At 45.6% G+C, this 22,527-nt stretch overlaps 1 protein-coding gene across 5 annotated transcripts in view; it reads right to left on the bottom strand.

Moving 5' to 3' along the window:
- The window catches only part of SERTAD2 (SERTA domain containing 2), a 134,973-nt gene that overhangs the window by 7,879 nt on the left and 104,567 nt on the right, over positions 1 to 22,527 (bottom strand). Inside the window, exons 1-2 of one of the 5 annotated variants that reach the window (XM_080999283.1) lie at positions 14,537 to 14,671; positions 13,927 to 14,070 (exon numbers count right to left, since the gene is read on the bottom strand). The exons of 3 other annotated variants lie outside the window; for them this stretch is intronic. Coding sequence is in view for 1 of the 2 variants with exons in the window: in XM_080999280.1 (XP_080855406.1) it covers positions 1,830 to 1,846 (17 nt within the window). In the remaining variant the exon portion in view is untranslated. Of the gene's footprint in view, positions 1 to 1,829; positions 1,849 to 13,926; positions 14,071 to 14,536; positions 14,672 to 22,527 lie in introns of those variants that run through there. One more of the 5 variants, XM_080999280.1, reaches the window with a different exon arrangement.

Consider the following 22,527-nt stretch of genomic DNA (forward strand, 5'->3'; position numbering starts at 1 on the left):
AGGCCAAAACTTTCTCTGTCTGGGATGCAGAGGCCACTGAGAACCAGGGAATGACACCCCCCGTCTTCACCAGGTTACCCTTGAGGGAGAAACCAGGCAGAATTCCTGGTTATTCTAGGCTCTTTTTCTTGCCTTTAATCTAGCACTTGTCTAATTTAACTTACCCCTGAACACAAACCAGATATGAGTTGGAAATCAAAGGCTGAAGTTACTCATGGGGTTTTAACATCAGAATAACTGAATGATGTACATATGCATGTGTGTGTGTGTGTGTGTGTGTGTGTGTGTGTGTGATAGTAATTAATTTGGAGAGAGAGAAATCCAACCTGCGCTGGTTCTGGGACCCTAATGCAAAGGGCCTTACCCTAAAGTAAGGTCTAAGGTGCAGATTCAGAGACAGTTCTGCTCAGGTTCTAAAGCCAGAGAACAAACATCCTAGAGAGAACCATCTCTCTCTTTCATGCTGCTAACATTTGATGCCATCACAGGAAGCATGCACCTTGAAATATTAAGGAGTCGCATGTAGGGTGAGCCCCATGCTACAGTTTCTTTGCTACTGACAAAGCTTAGGTGAGAAAGAAACCTTAAGAAGTAAAGGGCACTGGAAAAAGAGCTGAAGGCCTCAACATTCAAATGCAAATATGTGGTTTAAGTCACATGAGAGGAAGTAAGAGCAGGAAGTGCCTTTTCTATTGTGGCCACATCTCAGAATCAGATGCACAAGGACATTAGGTTCCTCAAGCCGCTTAGGATCGGGGGACAGAACTGTGGCGTGCTCGGCACCCCTTCAGTTAGCTTGGAGCCTCAGGTGCAGAGGAAGATGCTTCCCCATCACCAGTGTTGATAAAATTCAAGTACCTGCCTGGTCAACTTATCTAAATAGAATGGGAAGGGGATACCATCTTGTCCTTTGGCTCGGGCAGGAAAATATCCTGGGCCTGCCCTGCAGAATTAAAACAGTCCTTTAGGTTCACTGGTTAAGCCCATTCCCTTGTTCCTCCCACCAATCATTAATGGGTGTTCACTGAAAGATAAGGAACATTTTAGCTATCAGGGCTACAGAGAGAATGTGGAAGCTGAAACTGGTTTCTGCTAATTCAGTAAGGGACTCCAAACTGATATAAACTGGTAATCACAGGGTGGGACGTCCTTACCTAATACAGGTACAGCCCATGGGCGTAGCCAGTATTTTTTTTTGGGGGGGGAGGACTTTTGTTGGGGGCAGAACCAACGTGATCGGTCAGTTAGCTAAATATTTCTACTGTTTTACTTGATGGGGGGCAGCTGCCCCCCCTTGGCTATGCCCACGGGACAGCCCTTGATTTAAATCTAAATATTGTCCCATGATATTGTGCAGTCCATTACTAAACCACTGAAATAACATGCAAACTGGCAGAGATGCCACCTGCAACAAGTGTGCGCCAAAAATAAAACATTGTAATGTGCATCATTTAATCCTAATGTAAAATTTGGATGTGTTGGTTGCAAAAGTAGGAATTTTGTCACTCTGGGATTTGAGATTTCCTGTATTCTTCTGCTTACAGGACACAGACAGAGGATTTAGCTTATAGCCTCTTAAACCCTTGTGGTAGCTAACCTGTGGCCCTCCAGGTGATGTCGGACTCAAACTCCCATCAGTCCTAGTCAGTTTGGCCAAGGGTCAGGAATGATGAGAGTGGTAGTCCAGCAACACCTGGAGGGTCAAAGGTCTGCTACCTCTGCCTTAAGGCATCATGACATATTCCCCTGCAGTTAAAAGTGGTGATCTGTAGTCTATTGCCACTTGTTGGCAGCTGTTTGGAGAACTGAGCTTATGGAGAACTGCTTACAGAGATTCAGGCGCCATGTACAGAGTAGATACCATGCAATTCCTGGTCTTCTGAACCTATTCAGGCAGGGACCCATGTCTGACTGCTTCTGGAGAATACGAGCTGCAAGCTGAAATGAGAAGTTGCTCATTTCTGCTTCATCTAGAATTTGAAGCCTCAGTCCAAAGCACCAGGTCTGTTAACATATAATTGCGTGCCAGTCATTCAAGCTTAACAACCGAGAGGCATACAATCAACATCATTTGGGGTCACTTGCCTGCCCACCTAACCGATCCCTGAATTTCTTCTTCATCTAGAACACAGCTGCACACATCATACGTGCAGGAATTTTTTCTTCGGCTCTGACTGTTGAAGCAACTGCAGTGGCAAGAGCCCCCAGGCTATAAAGCTTATCCCCCCGCAAAAACCCTCCCTCCTCCTCAAGACCTCAGTGAATAAGGTACACCGTCCTTGGAACTGCAGCTGCAAGAGTTCTCTTTGGAGTTATTCCAAAGCAGAAAATACAAGCACGCACAAAGCATTCCCTCCACAGCACACACCCTAATGTAAATTAGGATGGGAATATTTATCAAAACACTACCCTGGTAGGGGGATGTAAAAATGACACGCAAGCACCAAAGATATTGATAGGGTTGGCTATTGTCCTTCTATCTCTGGAAGGGTTGTAGGTTTGGGCTGCTAGTTGTAGGTTTGGGCTGCCTCACCAGACGCGCTGCTCATCTTCCTCACCAAACGGAGAAACACAAAGCTACTCAGGAAGGAGGAGGTTATAGGTAAAGAACCAAGTGTTTGCTTTGTAACCTTAAGAAATGCAGCTAAGAAGTTCTTGAGCTAGAGCAAAGAACACCACTGGGTCTAAGGCTGTTCTGCATTCATTGGGGAGGACACCTTGTGAGCTCTTCTGATGGTGACACAGATGTGCCCGAGGAACTCGCTGCTCATCCCCCACCCTTGACAAATCAGAATCTGCAAGGAGGGAGAGGAGGATGTCAGGTGGCATAAAGAAGAGGCTTCATTTACAGCTCCTGGGATCTTGGCTGTCCAACAGCTAGATCTTCTGCCTTTCACTTACAGCCTGCAGGAATATAATCTGTCCTATAACTCTGGGTCTGCTTTCCACCCCAGTTGTACAATGCCTCAGGGTTACAAGTGGTGGTAGATTACATTTTTTTAAAAAGCAAACTAAGGCCTACTGTAAGGTAAAAGGTAAAGGTAAAGCACCCCTGGACAGTTAAGTCGACTATGGGGTGTGGTGCTCATCTTGCTTCAGGCCAAGGGAGCCGGCATTTGTCCACAGACAGCTTTCCAGGTCACGTGGCCAGCATGACTAAACTGCTTCTGGCGCAACGGAACACCGTAACAGAAACACTGTTTACCTTCCCACCGCAGAGGTTCCTATTTATCTACTTGCACTGGTGTGCTTTCGAACTGCTATGCTGGCAGGAGCAGGGACAGAGCAACGGTAGCCCACCCCGTCACGCAGATTCAAACTGGTGACCTTATGTCCAGCAATCACACCTGTGTCCCGCCCCTCTTGTAAGACATAGGCCTCGGGCACAAAACACTGCAACAGAGTGAAGATGAGCTGTCCTTAACAGACAAAAAATGGGTGTGCATTTATTATGCAGAAATGCTCCTCAGCACTGCAACTCCATGATGGCCACACATACTTGTTCTCAAGCCCTAGTGGGCAACCTCAAGTCCAGGGGTTGGGTGTGGCCCTCAAGGACTCTCTGTGTGGCCCTTTAGGACTTTTGCTACACTACATTCTCATCAGGCCTCCTCTGTACACCCCATAGGTGCATTTAACAGGCTAGAATGTGCCCTTGGTCTGTGATAGTTCCCTCTTGAGTCCCTGAATGAATGGGGGGGGGGGGAGGAGAGATCTTGATCCCTGCATGCTCTATATTTGCCAATCAATCACACTGAAGCACCCCCACCCTGCTTTCTCAGTGCTTTTCTGTCTCCACACTGGAATCCATTTCAGCTAGAAGCAGTTTATTTTCTGTGTCACAAGTGTGCTGTAAATTCTTTGTATCTGTTTTGCCTTGCATTCGACCATGTAAGCTGTGGCTTAAGAATGTATGGGCAGTTCACTGAATCAAGCCATTGCCTGAGCTACACTCAAGAATCGTAGCAATCCCAAAGCACCTTTTAAACAGTGCAACAATATCCCTGGAAGATACCACCACCTTCACAGTTTTCCAATTAGGACACTCCTTTTCAAACAATTTCTTCGGTCGCCAACAGCACACTGAATGCCAATAGTTTTTAAGCTGTCAAATAAATACTCTTCAGTGAGGGGCAAGTTCTTTTATCAGGAACAGGAAGAAAAGCCGAGAGAGAACTAAGTCTACAATCTGAAGTATACTGAGCAGGAAGTTTAGCCCCACTGAATTCAGAGTAGTCTACTTCAGAGTAGACATATTTTAAGAGCCAGGCTACAAACTTTTCAGTTTAGAGAGAACACAAAAAGTCCAGTGTCTCTGGAGTAATTCTTCACAGAGAAAAGCGGGGGGGGGGGGGGGGGAGAAAAGAAAAAAGAATGCTATAGTAACACCAGGGACTCAGGGGTACGCATACCCCTAAACATTTTGTGAATCTTTGTACTTTTGTCCATTTACTGTATTTATTTCCGCCCCGATTTGAACTATAAAATGGTGATTTTCTTGAGTCAAAATGAGAGTACCCCTAAACATTTTTTTTTGTTTAGAAAAACACACTGAGTAACACTATTAGGAAACCTGCAATTTTAAAAAAACTTGAAGCTTCTTGGCTGCCTTCCAAGAATCGAAGGTGCACGAGGATGCTGTGATTTAGCACTGGTCCCCAAAAGTGAGATTTGGCTCTACCTCCCCAGGACCACCAGCATGGAATGTTCTCTCTCCCCAGGGAGACACTGGGCATGCCGAGAGCAGAGGGTGGCCATCAAGCATGCATCTGGAGTGCTGCAGTTTTTATAGTTCTGTGCAGTTTTGCTAGAAGAAAAGGGGTGGAGACATAGGAAGATCCATAAATGCTTTTTTAAAAATATAATTCTTTTAAATGGTTCTGATTTTTATATGTAAGCCGCCTAGAGTCCCATCAGAGAGAAAGGTGCATTACAAGCAAGCTGTTGCTTTTAAATCACTTTTTGGTTTTTCTTCTTCTTCTTCTTGATCATAACATAAAGAGACAACATCACAAAGTACTGGATCATTAAAACTTGTCAGGCTGTGCAGATCAATGCTGTGCCATTAGAAAAAATACCAGCTCTATAAAGCAAAGCAACCCCACTTTGGTTATTGAAGGTGACAATATGGGTAGCAAATACTTTGTCTGCACTACCAAGAACACTCTACTTTCTACAGTTGCTTTGCCTTAAGTGTTTAAAAGAAAGGACTGAGCTGATTTCTAAGAGCAGGACTTAAAGGTTTATTACTCAAAAAGTTAAAATGCCTTCTCTTTTTTCTTAAAAGAATCAAGCAAATTATAGCAGATTCTCTCAGGATTGCTGCAGGGGTTGCGCTAAGCTTTGAAGTGACTCAGCCAAGCCTTTCCTGTACACAGGACTGTTTACTTTCACATATAATTCATTCTTCACTGATTTAAAAGAAACCACGCTCAAAATTGAACCTTTCTCACTTACAATGCAAAGCCACTGCTATGGGCGAATAATAGATGGCGATGAACACACCTAAGCAGTTCTGCACCCGCTGAAATGTAGGTAGTGGCCATTTCCAACTTCACATACCGTAACAGTGGAAGAGCAACGATCTGTCAGCTTGAATCCACTCTGAACTCTGGAGATCTCTTATCCAACACTCATCCTCCCCCGTGTATAAAGCCTCTCCATGATGTTAGCCAAGGCATGCCTGCGTTGCACTTACCCAAAATATGCCTTTTCAATAGCTGGAGCTGGCTGAGCTACTTCCGTCACTCCCAAGTTCTTAGGCCAGCCCAGGGGGAACCTTTTTCCAACATAATACCCTCGATTTTTCACAAGCTGTTTTTGAGAGCCCATTTACATTTGTTAAAAGCTTGCCTCGTCAAGTTTGTTTTTATGATTCCTTTTGTCATACTGAAGTGTAAGTATTTGCACTCCGAGGGGGAGGAAGATCAAAATTAAATAAGAAAGCCAAAGATTCACAAGAGGCAAGGCAGAAATGAACGTTCCTACAATCAGATTGTAGGGGAGAGAGAGAGAGAGAGAGAAAAGACCTTCAAGCACTGAGGGGCTTCTGCGCCTGAGCCTGTTTGCTTCCTCCTACATGTGGCGCAGTCAGAAACAGGAGCAAAGGAGCAAAGCCCCCCCCACCTGTTAAAACCATCGCTGATTTTAAACTATAGTTTAATGTGTGCGAAGCAAGCCTCTGTTGCTCTTCTGAACAAATATTCAACATTTCACAGCTGTGTTTCAATAAAACAAGAGATATCAGGAGACTGCTTACAAATCTCATTTGACCTGCATTATATCACAAATGTGGATCCAACAGGTGTCTATGAAACCACAGGCCCAACAACTGAAGAGACTCAATATGCAGAGAAGCGTTTATTTATTTATTTAATTTGGCTGAGAAAATACAGCATGCTCTGTTCAGCCAGAGACAGTTTAAATAAACCTTGCCCTCCCCACCCCCACAAAACACAGATACCAAAGTTTCTTTAAGCTCACAATATATGCCAACTGCACCACCACCAAAACACCCCACCACAAGCTCTCTCAGATACTGGAGTCACTAGTACCAAAAAAGGCTATATATAAATCTTGGCACAACCATGTCCTACTAGTATTGGATGTAGCACAGGGGTCAGCAAACTTTTTCAGCAGGCGGCCAGTCCAGCGTCCCTCAGTGTCACCAGTCTAGCTGCCACATTTTGGATTAATTGTGGTTTCCGGGTCACCGTCAAAGGTAGCCGCATGCAGAGAGTGTTGCAGTAGTCCAAGCGAGAGATAACTAGAGCATGCACCACTCTGGCCAGACAGTCTGTGGGCAGGTAGGGTCTCAGCCTGTGTACCAGATGGAGCTGGTAGAGAGCTTCCCTGGACACGGAACTGACCTGCGCCTCCATGGACAGCTGTGAGTCCAAAATGACTCCCAGGCTGTGAACCTGCTCCTTCAGTGGTACAGTTGCCTCAGGACCAGGGAGTCCCCCACACCTACCCACCTGTCCCCCCAAAACAGTACTTCTGTCTTGTCAGGATTCAGCCTCAATCTGTTAGCCGCCATCCATCCTCCAACCGCCTCCAGACACACACACAGGACCTTCACCGCCCACCGCATACTGATGAACACCCAGCCCAACCCCCCCCCCCCCGATGATCTCTCCCAGCGGCTTCATGTAGATGTTAAAAAGCATGGGGGAGAGGACGGAACCCTGAGGCACCCCACAAGTGAAGGCCCAGGGGTCTGAACACTCATCCCCCACCACTTTCTGGACACGGCCCAGGAGGAAGGAGTGGAATCACTGTATAATAATAATAATAATAATAATAAATTTTATTTATATCCCGCCCTCCCCAGCCGAAGCCGGGCTCAGGGCGGCTAACAACAATCAAATAATCAAAAAATCAAATAATCACACAATCTAAAAATATTTCATTATAAAAATTAATTAAATCAAATTGATGGCAACCAATTAAGCAAAGTTCTGTGCAGGTTGCCAGAGGAGGGAGTCAGGCTGCGCCCTGATCAAAGGCCTGGCGGAACAACTCTGTCTTGCAGGCCCTGCGGAAAGATGTCAAATCCCGCAGGGCCCTAGTCTCTTGTGACAGAGCATTCCACCAGATTGGAGCCGCAGCCGAGAAGGCCCTGGCTCTAGTTGAGGCCAGCCTAACCTCTCTGAGGCCTGGGACCTTGAGGATGTTATTATTTGCAGACCGTAGGTTTCTCTGTGGGGCATACCAGGAGAGGCGGTCCTGTAGGTACGAGGGTCCTAGGCCGTATAGGGCTTTAAAGGTTAAAACCAGCACCTTAAACCTGATCCTGTACTCCACCGGGAGCCAGTGCAGCTGGTATAGTACCGGATGAATGTGATCTCGCAGCGAAGACCCCATAAGGAGTCTCGCCGCGGCATTCTGCACCCGCTGGAGTTTCTGGGTCAGTCTCAAGGGCAGCCCCACATAGAGCGAGTTACAATAATCCAGTCTGGAGGTGACCGTCGCATGGATCACAGTGGCTAGGTCAGGGCGAGAGAGATAAGGGGCCAACTGCTTAGCTTGGCGGAGATGAAAAAATGCCGCCTTTGTTATAGCTGTAATCTGCGCCTCCATAGAAAGGGAGGTATCGAAGATTACACCCAAACTCTTAACGGACGGTGCTGGCACTAATTGCACCCCCGCAAGAGATGGGAGTTGCCCCCTCAATCCCATATCGTCCCGCCCCAGCCAGAGGACCTCTGTCTTCGAAGGATTTAACTTCAACCGGCTCCCACGTAACCATCCAGCCACAGCTTCCAGACATCTGGTCAGTGTGTCTGGGGCCGAGTCAGGATGGCCATCCATCAACAGATAGAGTTGGGTGTCATCAGCATACTGATGGCAGCCCAGCCCAAAACTCCCCCATCTCCCATCTCCTCTAGATGGTTCAGAAGGATGTTATGGTTGATGGAGTCAAAGGCCGCTGAGAGATCCAGCAGAACTAGGGACCAGCTTTCACCTTTGTCCCTAACCCAGCAGATGTCATCAACCAGCGCGACCAAGGCAGTTTCAGTCCCATGATGAGGCCTGAATCCCGACTGGAAGGAATCCAAATGGTCCACATCCTCCAGGCATGCTTGGAGTTGTTCAACAACCACTTGCTCAATCATCTTGCCCAAGAATGGAAGATTTGAGACTGGGCAATAGCTGGCTATACTGGCCGGGTCTAAAGATGTTTTCTTAAAGAAGCGGTTTAATGACCGCCTCTTTCAGTGGGTCTGGGAACACTCCCTCACAGAGAGAAGCATTCACGACCCCGCAGAGCCCATCACCCAGCCCTTCCCGGCTTACTTTTATAAGCCAGGATGGGCAAGGATCAAGGAGACAGGTGGTTGGTTTCACTCGTCCAAGTAGCCTGTCCACATCCTCGGAGGTAACAGATTAGAACTGATTCAGATTCCTTCCCAAATGGATTATTTCATTTCTATTTTGCATTCACGTGTGCTTTGAACCAGATTTGGGGTGGGGGGAGCCCTGCTGATCAGCGGCCTCCGTCAACCATAACATCCTTCTGAACCATCTAGAGGAGATGGGAGCACTGTTATACAGCACACCTTATCACTGCAATGTACTAGAGGTGGCTTTGTAGCGCTTTTTCTGAACAAGTTGTTCTTGGTCTAGGCTATTTTTGCTCCTTTAGTCTTTCCCTGAGTCTTGGGTATCTTTTATTTTTTTGCCACATCATTTGCAGAGACTACAAATGAGAATATTCTGTTAGCCCTTAAAAAGTGTGACAATTCTTCATCCCGAAAATGAACATTTGTTTAACTATATGCTCCTTTTGAACTTGTGGTATCAAAATATCTGGCCCATAGCCAAATATGAGTGCTAAAAAGTCTCTGGAAGCATTTTATGGAACATGAAATAATTTTTACAGTGGTACCTCGGGTTAAGTACTTAATTTGTTCTGGAGGTCCGTTCTTAACCTGAAACGTATGTAACCTGAAGCGTATGTAACCCGAGGTACCACTGTATTTTGTTTCCCCTGGAACATGATTATGCTCCTCCACCAACAAAGATGCAAAGTAGGGCTTTAGGTTAACTGCAGTTTGAAAAACTATATGCTCTTTTTCTGACTGTCCCATGGAATGCGCTCACTATTCCTGAGATGAAAGTCACAAACCCATTATTGTCCTGGGATTTACCCTCTTGAAGGCTCTCTCCAGGCTTTTATGTAGCAAACCCATTCAACGTGTATACACTTGTGATCCTCACAATAAATCTGCAAACTGTGGGCAACAAACCTTGGCTTCCACTCGTGGTTTGTTTGGAGAGAAATAAACCACAAGTTCGGACAACTTGACAAGCCCGACCACAGCTTGTTTCCTGGCAGCTTGAAGAAGGGAAGGAGATGAGCAAAGAACCTACAACTTCAGCAGCACAGCTTGTTCACATTAAACCAGTTTATTTTAGGTATGGCTTAATGTGACTTGCAAACCGGGTCACAAAGTGTGGAGCTTTTGCAAATTTGAAGAATTAACCTTTTGCAAATGTAAAGAATCAGAGGCTTAAAGGCTCCGGTTGTTATGATTGTTATCCTCAGATAGCTGAACATGAAAAAGCAGCCCTGGAATATGACCTGCTGAGAACATTTTTGTCTACTACATGTACAGTGGTGTTACACCAGTATTTCCCCCTGTAGTAAGTATATTGCACAAAGTGTGGGCTACATACAGACATGCACATACACCTTGAAACGCCAATTCTGATACTCAAAGAGATGCTTGTGACCCTCTGTAATATCACATGTGCAAGTCGGACAGAAGCAGATGCCAAAATGAAGGTCAGTTTCTTCCCCTCCTGCACAGTGACATAATATTAATTATGGTTTTTCCACCTTTCAAAGCTCCTCTCCCCATTTCCATAAACGAAGTCTATATTAGCTATGCTTTCCCTTTCCTCTGCAAGGAAACTATTATTTATTAAGAATATATTTTTTAGAATTGCATCAAAATTGGCTCCTTTTCAGTTCTGGGAAATAACTATGGAGCCAGAGAACAAAGGCTTGTTTAGTAGTGTTCATCGGCTGTCACTGTAAAGATTTCAGGGCTGCCAAAAACCACACATTGGAGAGATCTGCTGTGTTTAAATTTTTAACACGAACCAGTTCTCCAAATTTACTCAGGTGTGGATGGATAGGTGGAGTCAGGCAGAAATTAATCAATCTAAGGCCATAATGCACGCAAACACACAGGGTAAGTTTCTAATCCCCCATCCTCTATGCTGGCAGAAATCCAATTTGTGTATGTTGCTCTCCGAAGCCCTTTTGATGACTGGCCTGTAAGTGTGTGACTTACTGGATCTGGAGAACACCCACCCACCCACCATTACTTACAGATGCAAAATTGCAACAAAAATCCCTCAAAGCTTCTTGGTGGGGAAAAGCTAGGTACTTTTTAATTTATGTGCCAAAAAACACTTATTTATGAGATACTGCACATCAAATTAAAGAGATGGAAAATTGACGGACAGCAAATAAATTAACGATAGTTCATCTTAGAATACTCCACAAGGGTCTCAATATCAATCTGACATGTGTTATGGGCCACCCTGCAGAAACTACGAGGGTGAACACTAGATCACAGGTCAGCAAACTTTTTCAGCAGGGGGCTGGTCCTCTGTCCCTCAGACTCAGGCCAGTCTCTCTCTCTCTCTCTCTCTCTCTCTCTCTCTCTCTCTCTCTATATATATATATTAAAAAATGAACAAATTCCTATGCCCCACAAATAACCCACAGGTGCATTTTGAATAAAAGGACACGTTCTACTCATGTAAAAACACGCTGATTCCCGGACCGTCCATGGGCCGGATTGAGAAGGCAACTGGGCCAGATCTGGCCCGTGGGCCTTAGTTTGCCTACCCCTGCTCTAGATCTTCTCCTTCCTCCGTAACCATGGAAAAGTATTTCAGAGTAGCTGCTTCTGCCTTGTATTCTTCACACATCACAGGATTTGCATCCTGATTTCAAATGAGGCTATCGACATATACAAAGCTACCTGAAGACAGGTATATAAATATAGATCTATATCTGTAGTAAGAAACCTTATTTTAAGAAGGGAAAAGTTTGATTCAGTTCAACTTTATCCTGCACGATATAGGCTGAGTAACCTATAAATAAATAAAGTTATTGCAAAATGCTTGCACTTGAGAGTAATTTCGGGGGGGGGGGGGCGACTCGGGAGAGCTCCAAAGTAGTAACGTCTATTGTAATTGGGTGGAAAAGGGGAAGTCTTTCTTCACACAAATAAGCAATGCAATTACATGGCAAGTCAATAACATAAGGCAGCTAACACGCTCCTGTGATATTTTGAAACTGTAACCCGATACTACTGTTTCCATCCTCCAGCCTTGCTTGCACTCCCTTGTTGCATACTGTACTATTTGAGGCCCAGAGGGCAAAGCGAGTGCTTGCTGTTTATTAATGATCAGAGGCTGCAAGACACGGGGGGGGGGGGGTGCGTGCGCATGGGGCGGGGGAATGTGCACCAACACTGCCATTATTACTACTTTCTCCAGACTTTAAGATCACAGACTACTGAAACTTCAGCAGAAAGCAATCCCTTTGCTCCCAAACAAGATTTTACTGTAGTAACACACACACACACACACGAAAATAAACAATTCAAGCAGGCCTGCAGTTCATGTGGCTCGCTAAGGTTTTTGCAGGAAGCATATGTTTCTATTAAATTAGAAACAGTTCCTACCGTTGTCAGTTTGCTAAGGGAAACCTCTCCTCCCGAAGAAGAGGAGCTTGTTTAATGGTTTTGACAAATTGCGCTTGCCTGACAGGGCTATGTCAAATAAAGCTAAGGAGCCCTCTACTAAATATATCCTTTCGAATAAATTACTGCCTCATTTACTAATCCTCTGAAAGAGGACCAGGTCTTGTACACTAAAAGACTCAATTGTTCCTGAGAATGTTTATAATATTAAGGAGTAGTACCAAGTCCTCTTGCACAAAGTGTAATCAGACCCACCTCTTTTAGGTTGCTCAGCTATTAGAAACTACACTATTAGAAACTATTAGAAGCTATTAGAAACTATCCTGTCCTGCAGGATGGGACTTTGAATACTATGGCTGAAATCAAGAGCAAGTCAATCTGAAAATACTAAACAGCTAATGCATAGAATGTTTCCCCACTGAAATCAGGGCAAACTTGCAAAAGTAGAATACTGGCACATAAAGCAATTATTTTTCATGGGGGGAGGGGATGAACTGGGGCAGAGTATTGATTTCATATCAACTGAACCTCTCATAGAACCACTATTGGTATATGTTCTACCTTGAAGAAGCATAACCAAAGTCCTGAAATGGCAGTCGGAACACAAAACTAACAGAAATGCTATGATAGAAAAATGCAAAGTTGAACTTTGTTTACTTAGTGTTGTTCTTCACATGTTCAGCATCTGACTGCTGACTATCAAGACTGAACCACTGCGCACTGCCACCACAGGATTAGAAAAAAAACAGTTGGGCATATGCAATCTTAAGGCTAGATAACTTCAACTAAAGTTTTGTTTACTGTGTCACTAATGTGTGTGTGTGTGTGTGTGTGTGTGTACACCCACAAACTAGGCTGCCCACAGATAATCTGCAAAGCTGTTTTTCTAACAAAATGTTGGGAGTAGTGACTAGAGTAGTGGAGAAACATCTCTCTCTCTCTCTCTCTCTCTCTCACACACACACACACACACACACACACACACACAGGTCTCCATTTGGCAGTTCAATGGAAGCTGCCAATCACAAATCAGATTATACTACATGTGTTTATGCAAGACTCTATGCTGTACATTTCATGGCACAATGGCTTTACTACTGGAGTGAAGGACTAGAATACAGGTAACGAAGCAACAGTATCTAAATATCCTTTTACCATATAGATGCACACAGAAATGGCACAGGACCTAAACATATACTATGACTAATTTCATGCCATGATGAAGTTTCTAAGATGCAGCAACACTTTCTGTTTTCCTGTTGCTACAGACCATCATTGTAATTTCTGGAATTTGGACTGTTTCAGTGATAGATAATCCAAACTAAGCAAGTCCTCTTTAAAGACTCAGTAGGTAAAAGTTTTTAACAAATGACTTTTTGTCCCAAAAGCTGGGTAAGGGACCATTCTGACCAGGCAGGTGGGGGGGGGGGGATTGCTTATTTAAAATCAAGAAAGCTTAATGGAGGGGCAGATATGAAAATATCACAAAATACTCTTTTTAATTATGAATAAACTTCGCTGGAAAAGGCAGTTTGATCACAGATTACACGTAAAATAACGTGGAAAACTTTCAAGGCAGGCGGCAAAAGCAAAGCACTCTAACCAATCAGAGATGTTCTTCCTCTTTTAAAATGGTATGCCTGAAAAAAACACAAGATGCTGGGAAATGCTTTAGCCCCCCTCAGCAATTACTAACCAGTGAGCCATTTGGCTGAATGGAACCATCTTCAGCTTGTTGAACAAAATGTCACTATTGACATGTGTATCTCTGGCTGGTGTAGTTTGTGCATTTAGAAGTCTCTGCATCTTTGGGCTCCGTTCTCCCTTGCAGATATCCACTCTACATAAAGATTAATGACAGTTTTGATTGCACAGCAGGGAGACAAGAACCCACTCCCCACATCCTTTTGCGTTGCAGTGGGTGATCCCCTCCCCCTTTCCTGGTATTTATAATTACTTGGCTGGAGCCTTTATTTTTCAACCGTGCTGCAAAATCTTTTCCCTAAAGATACCTTGTTTTCCCCCTCACATTGTAGACCCTTAATAAAATACACTGGGGAGTGTGCGCGAGCGGGAGGGGGGTGGGAGGTGGAGGACTAACTTTAGACAGCAAGAAAGCTCTGTTCAATCAGTATATTACAGCTTGGGGAGGGGAGTAGTTTGATCAAGGATGCAACTCAAGCTAATTACTTCTCACCACCAAAAAAGGTGCAGTGACTGATTTACAAGATTTACTTTTAAGCAAAATGCATTAAGGATCAGAGCACCAAATAAGTGTCACACCAAAAAAGGTAAGTTTTAGGTACCCTGTATAAGCTGCAAGCATTCTGAATGGTTCTGGCAAATGTTATTGCCTAGTCTCTTGCTACTGCACAGATTACAACAACGAAAGCGTTTCCATGGGGTTCCTTTTTGCAGGAGTTTGTCCTTGTCACTTCAGAAGCAGTTTTCGGCATTTCTTGCCTTCAGCCACAGTCTGCACACAGCAGCGTTATTAGACAAATGTAGCATTAAAAATAAACAAACAAAAGAAAAACAGCTTTGTGAATCTTCATAATAATTTATGTAGCGCTTTTAGAGCGTTTAAAGCACTTCACTCCTCACAATCCACACAAACACTTTGTAAGAGACTATTTTCCCCGTACTGCAGGTGGGGGATGAGAGCGAAAGAGTGGACCCCAAGGCCACTGAGACGAATTCATGTCTGAGGCCAAGAAGCGGACCAGGAAATGTCCCAATTTGTAGTTCAAGCTCTTAAGGAGAGAGATCACCGACTGGATTTTTTTTGTCCTCTTTTAATGTTGGCAAAATGGAAGGGGCCAAATGTACCACAATAGCTTAATAGGACTCCTCCGGCCCAGAGAGTATTTCAAATAATAAATAAGTGTTGCAAGTTTGCACAATGAGAATATTAAAGCCAATGTAGAGAACAACTAAGCAAACAGTTAGCAGTGAAAAATACTCCTGGCCCAACTGACCCATTCAGTCGTTTTGCAATGGTTTCTTTTCTCCTTTGTACATGCAGGAATGAGGGAGGCAACTACCAGATTGCTTCTGGTGTGGCACAACCACAAGCAAACATCAATTTATTCTACCTGTTCTATTCTGAGAAGTTTCTGGGGAGAGAATGGATCTCAGTTAGCTTAGGATTTCAGGCGTTTGGAAGTTTTGTTTTCTGTTCAATGGGAAGAAATCAGACCCCTAATGGCTTAGCAAGTTAAATGCCTATTATTATTATTATTATTATTATTATTTTAAATGAGAAGGAGCAGGGGAGAGAGATGGACACCTGACAGCTGACCTTCTCGGTGGCGGCGCCACCCTGTGGAACACCCTCCTGCCAGATGTCAAGAAAATAAACTATCTGACTTTTAGAAGACATCTGAAACTTTTTGCTGTTTGATGTCTTAAGGTGTTTTTATTTGTTGGAAGCCTCCTAGAGTGGCTGCGGCAACCCAGTCAGATGGGTGGTAGAAGAAGAAGAAGAAGAAGAAGAAGAAGAAGAAGAAGAAGAAGAAGAAGATGATACATGGAATATGAAACCAATTTTACACTGTGAATAGGGATGGGCGATGTCAGCTTTTCAACATCGCTATGTATCACCAGCCAAACATCACAATCTGATGATACACCGTGAGGCTGAAATGGAGGGAGGAACAAGCTGCATTGGCCCCAGACCTATGAGGCGCTGGGCTGAAATTGCAGCCGCTCCCAGGTGGTTTAACCCTGGCACCTCAGGGGCCAGCTTGTTCATCTCACTGGGCGATGGGGGACAGAAAGAGTTCCTCCACCCCAGGGCCTGGTGGGAACAAGGTACAGAGGCAGGCCTCCCTCAAAGGTTTGCTCGAGCGGGTGCTCTGCATCTTTACTCCCGAGGTGACCAACCACCCCGGGAGGAAAGACGCAGCCCACCCTCCTGGGTGAAGGGCAGCCAGATGGCAGCCAAGCACGCAGAGCCTGAAAGGCTCCATTCGCAGGGCTGCCTCCACCTTCGCTTGGGCAGGCTACCTCTTTCTCCTGGGTGGAAAAGGTGGCCCGCCCCTGTGAAGGAGCGAGGGCTGAGCCCCCCCCCCGACACCCACCAGTTCTAAGGCGGCACCGGCTGAGGCTGCCACACAAGCACTACATTTGTGCAGTGGCCTCGGGCGCCATTGCCACGGGCAGGCGGGCTACTTCTTCCTCCCGGGAGAAAGAGGTCGCCCGCCAGCCGGCTGGTGAGTCACAGGCAGGCCACCTGCTGAGGGGCGCAAGGCTGCCCACCACCCCTTAGCGGAGCCCCGCCCCCCAGTCTGGGGGTGGCTTGATCAGCTGAGAAGCAGGCTTTCTTAAACCACCCACTTCTCAGCTGATCATAGGCAGGGTGGGGGCATCAATAAACTGCGCCACTGAGGCGCAGACAGCAGAACAATTTAAAGAAGCCCCCTGGTGGTATGAGGGCCAGAACGCAATGCCTGCTTCACCTGGCTGTATATCGCAGGTGAAACAGCAGCCGCTCCTGAGTCCCTCTGGTGGCAAAGGGATATACATTAGTGCCAGGCGAAGCAGCCATCGTGGTCTCGCCCTCATACTGGCCTCGGCGATGTATCGATACATTGCCCAGACCTAATTGTGAATCACCCTGAGATCTATGGATGAATACACATTTACATAATAACAGTAATGCTAGACAAATGAGGATGAATGTGGGATTTTTCAATCTATTACAGGCTCTTGCACTGTTTGAACTATATTGCACTTGCAAGTTTTGTCTCATAAGAATTTTGAAAACTCCTACAGTGGTGCCCCACAAGACGAATGCCTCGCAAGACGGAAAACCCGCTAGACGAAAGGGTTTTCCGTTTTTGAGTTGCTTCGCAGGACGTATTTCCCTATGGGCTTGCTTCGCAAGACGAAAATGTCTTGCGAGTCTTGAGATTTTTTTTCGCTCCCCCCCCCTTTATCTAAGCCGCTAAGGCTTTAATAGCCTTTTAGCAGCTAAGCCGCTAAGCCTTTAATAGCCGCTAAACCGCTAAGCCGCTAATAGGGTTGCTTCGCAAGACGAAAAAACCGCTAGACGAAGACACTCGCGGAACGGATTAATTTCGTCTTGCGAGGCGCCACTGTATAGGGAACTTAGGCTGATTTATTACAATTCCACACCAGCCAAACAATGGAACTCTAGAAAGTACAGGTACCTGAATGGCTGTAGGGCAAGTGACCTGCATTAGGATGGGGCATTGTGATAAGGTTGGGCCAGGAGACAGCTGCCATTTTGTGCTTCGTAAAACATGTTCATTTGTCCCATCTTTAGCCCTCAAAGTCAAGGGGGAGACTGAAGCTGTGTACACCTTTAAAGAGCCTTCAAAACACATTCTTTCCCTCAAAGAATTCTGGGACCCATAGTTTATTTTCCCCAGAATTGCAATTCCCAACAACACCAAACAGACTACAGTGGTACCTCAGGTTACATACGCTTCAGGTTACAGACTCCGCTAACCCAGAAATAGTACTCAGGTTAAGAACTTTGCTTCAGGATGAGAACAGGAATCATGGTCCGGCGGCACGGCGGCAGCAGGAGGCCCCATTAGCTAAAGTGGTGCTTCAGGTTAAGAACAGTTTCAGGTTAGGAACGGACCTCCAGAACAAATTAAGTTCTTAACCTGAGGTACCACTGTACAATGACCAGAATTCTTTGAGGGAAAGAATGTGCTTTGAATGTGCTTTAAAGGTACAGTGTAGCATGTGCACAGTTTGGCAAAACATTTTCTGCTTCATTTTGCCATACAAATCACTGTGACAGAAAGATTTAAGTTAGAGCCACTAACCACTTGCCAGAGCGAGGAACTACATACTGTACTGTAAACTGAACAAGTCCCCAGAGGGAGGAGAACTGGAGGCATTTACAAGGGAGAACTGGCAGGTGCAAGGGGTGGGTTGCTTAACCCTTTGCCCTGACTCTCCCCTGCAAATGACCTCCAATTATTTGATCCCATTTTCCCTCAGCCGGACTCTTACACAGAGGGGAAATGGCCTGTGGGGATGGTTGGTCTTCCCACAGCCCCCACAACTACAATACTTAAGTGACCATGTGTTTGGAAACCCTCCCTCATTGCCTCTTCTCCCTAATAATATTTCTATCAGCATGGGCTCTCCTACCAGCCCCAGCCATTTAAACAACCAAGGACTAAGGCCATCCTGTGAGGACAGCAGCCCCTTAAAAAAAGTGGGGTGGAAGATCCAGATGTAGCCTGGGCTGGGGTGGTTCCTTCCTGTGTTAGCAGTGACCCCCTGTGAACAGGTTACCTCCCATAGCCACGATGGGGTAGGGAAAAACAAGACTATGAAGTGCCGCCACCAACCAGTAGCATCCAATTTTGCCTCCTCCAAGCAGCCAGTCCCTCCCACCCCATGGAGGGAACCTGGCTGGGGCTGGAATACCCTAGGTCAAGCCTACGCCAGCGTTGGCCTTGTCTATGCCTCCCTCCACAGATGTTTTGACTGACTAGCTCAAAAACATTTGCCACCTCCTCATTCAGTTGAAGAAAACAGGCAAAGTTGCATTTGGTGGAACTGTCAGTTATACACATCACTTAAAGCCACTCTCAGTGGCCAGTGTGGTGTAGTGGTTAAGAGCGGTAGACTCGTAATCTGGGGAACCGGGTTCGCGTCTCCGCTCCTCCACATGCAGCTGCTGGGTGACCTTGGGCCAGTCACACTTCTTTGAAGTCTCTCAGCCCCACTCACCTCACAGAGTGTTTGTTGTGGGGGAGGAAGGGAAAGGAGAATGTTAGCCGCTTTGAGACTCCTTAAAGGGAGTAAAAGGCGGGATATCAAATCCAAACTCTTCTTCTTCTTCTTCTTCATTATTGGAGCAGCCAACCCCAGGTCTGCTTTGGTCCTCTTGGCTTCCAAAGCTGCTTTGCCTGTTGGTTTTCTTTCTGGCCTTGCTCTGTTAACAGCAGCCTGGTGCAAAGAAATTAAACAGGCCAAGTTTTTCCTAACAGGAAGATGGCACAGTAAGTGAAGGGCTGCTTGCTTAATTTCTTTGTACCAGGCTCCTGCTAATGAAAGGGGGAGTCACAATTGCACTTGCCAGCCCATAGCTCACAGACCCTTGTTGTTCTTAAGCTGCTTATAGGGTTGCCCACTTTTTGTGCATGGCAGGGCTTCCAACGCCTCCAAATGCTGAAATGTAATGCATGAAACCCTAGTGGCCTTCCAAGGCCCAAGCCTTCACATGCATTTTTGTACTCTACTGCTTGGCTTTTCCTTCAGTGCCACACCTTTGCCAAGCAAATCCGTTCATGCCAAAATCTCTTGTTCCTTAAGGTGCCACAAGACTTTTTGTTGTTTTTGCCACAACAGAGTACTATGGCTTCCCCTGTGAAAGTTGTTTCCTCAGATCTCCTGATTCTCTCTCTTCCTACTGCTAATTGGTTCTGCTTCCTTCAAGTCTACTGGCACCCAGCCAACATCCTTCGCTGCTCAGTCCTCTTATTTATCTCTCCACCCCTCTTCCTGCCAGAATGTGCACCTCATGTAGAAGCCTTCTCTACATACTCCTCACTGGCCCCTCCTTTCCTCCATTCCTTATCTGCTCAGCCTATTGTTTCCTCAAGCCCTTGCCTGCTCGGGGGTATGCTTTGATCTGGTTTCCATTTCTGAGTCCAGTGCTAACTCTGCAACCTTCCTCCCAGCTCCCATTCCTTCAGCTGTCCCACTCCAGGGTCTCCTCTTAGTAAACCTATTTAGGCAGCCAACATCTCCTGCCTCTACAACCAGTATGACATTTTAGTTCTAGTCTAAGTGAGCTCTCACTTCACTCACAGAAGACTATCTATGAACACTCCGCAATGCTTCCACCTCTTCTCCAGTGTCATACGTGGCTCCCTTGCTCCCAACATAACCAAAAATTCCCTTGGCTAAAAAGTCACTGGGGATCCAAGAGAGAGGAGGCCCAGCAGGGAGGAAATACTCTCAGGGACAGAGCACACAAGCAGCGGACTGGCAAGCTGGAACCTGAGAAAAGGAAAGTGGGAAAGTGGAGAGGCAGAGGAGCAAAGCAGCCGCAGCAATTATGACCAGAAAATTGAGGGGCAAGGTAGCTTTGAAGACTTGGGTAATGAAAGCTAAAGCAACCAACATGTGTGTAAATGACAGGACCAAATTCCACGTGTTGTTTTCAGTTAACAAGCCAACACTCTGGTTGTAGGCTCCTACCTTTCACAGCCAGGTAAGAGTGATGACCTGAACTTTCCTTAAAAAACAACTAGGCACATGGCTCTAAGGCAGCCTTGGAAGATCTGTGGGCAACAAGCTGTGCCCTTGTGAGCCTCAGTTCCTCATATGCAGAAACTGGTTACCCTCTCACAAAGAATGGGCTTCCCCTCTCCATGCTGTCACATCCCCTGCAGGCCCCACATGTCAATGCTGTCAGGGACTATGTGGGCAACCGAGACACCTACTGAAGGTGTGGAAGCTCTGTCATGGTTCCAGCTCACAGCAAGAACTTGTGTGGCTTCAGCAGGGACTCTCCATTGCAAAAATGCCCCCAAGTGTGGAGAGCACAGCAGGCTGGAAGGGGGCATGATGACAGGAGCAGAGCCCCCAGGGACAGTCCCCCTTTCTCAGTCTCTGCACACTTAAGAACATTTCAGCAAAAATGACCAAAGGATGCTAATGTTTAATCCAATCACTCTGCTGTGTAACTAACTGAATATACATATTTTTATGTCGTGTTTTATTACTTTAGTACACCACTTTGGAATACACACACATGCATAAAGTACGCAAGTGCCTATGTTAAATTTTAAATACTGGATTTCATAGTTAAGTATGTGCTTGACAGAAGTCATTTTCTCCCTGGTGGGTTATCTGTGGAACCCTGTGTAGTTATGAAGATATCATGGTACGGTTTAGGAGGGTGGCTGTTGTGAGAACAAAAGTTGGAAAAATGGCCATCGGGGAAAGAAAAAGTTGTAAAGACATATGCAAATTCTCTAGCAAATTCTCTGTTAAGAGGGAAGCAGCATGAGTGACTCATCCCCCTCTCCCGCCCCTTTCCTCTTTTTACCAACCATATGAATCAACTCTTAGTTTTACTGCATAGTTAGGAGGAGGAGGAAAACTAGAACACACTACTGCAGTGTGCATCATGTATATCATATTACATTAACACTTGGGAACAAGAGCCAGCTACTTACGTTTAAAAAACAAAACCAAAGAATACGCTCTGGCTGAAGGGTTATATGCAACAAATACAGTAAGAGAAGAAAATCAATCAGAAATTATCTGCTCCCCAAGCAGATGGAGGGGAAAGTGGGACGCAGGCCTGATTTCTGATTCACAGAGGAAGAAGAACTATGGCCCTTGGGGGGAGAGGGATGAACTAAAGAAACTTTCTGACCACTATACAAAGCAGCAAGTCACTTTTCTGTGACAGAAGGCAAAAGAGGTTAAAAGCAGCAGCACCCTGCAAATAATATTGCAGGCTGTTGAGACAAAGAGAGTATGAATGGCTCATCCCTGCTTCATGTGTCTGTCAGTGTCCTGCAAGGCCTATCTAACCAACACAGCCAGGCTACATGCTTTGGTATAAACCAGGGGTCAGCAACCTTTTTCAGCCGTGGGCAGGTCCACTGTCCCTCAGACCTTGTGGGGGGCTGGACTATATTTTGGAAAAAGAAAAAAAATGAAAGAATTCCTATGCCCCACAAATAACCCAGAGATGCATTTTAAATAAAAGCACACATTCTACTCATGTAAAAACACGCTGATTCCCAGACTGTCCGCGGGCCAGATTGGGAAGGCAATTGGGCCGTATCCGGCCCACGGGCCTTAGGTTGCCTACCCCTGGTATAAAATATTCAGACTGCCCGTGCTCCTCTGGGCAGAAGTTAAGAATGTCCCCACATTCCAAGGAACCAATCAATTATTAATAATAATAATAATAATTATTATTATTATTATTATCATCATCATTATTACCCCGCCCATCTGGCCAGCCACTCTGGGCAGCTTCCAACAAATTATTAAAATACAATAGTCTATTAAACATTAAAAGCTTCCCTAAACAGGGCTGCCTTTAGATGACTTCTAAAAGTCTGGTAGTTGTTTTCCTCTTTGACATCTGGTGGGAGGGTGTTCCACAGGGTGGGTGCCACTACCGAGAAGGCCCTCTGCCTGGTTCCCTGTAACTTGGCTTCTTGCAGCAAGGGAACCGCCAGAAGGCCCTCGGAGCTGGACCTCAGTGTCCGGGCAGAACGATGGGGTGGAGACGCTCCTTCAGGTATATAAAGTTCACTAAAAAGAAAATTGC

Source organism: Podarcis pityusensis, assembly GCF_964106645.2.
Source record: "Podarcis pityusensis genome assembly, chromosome: 3".
Taxonomy (NCBI): Eukaryota; Metazoa; Chordata; class Lepidosauria; order Squamata; family Lacertidae; genus Podarcis; species Podarcis pityusensis.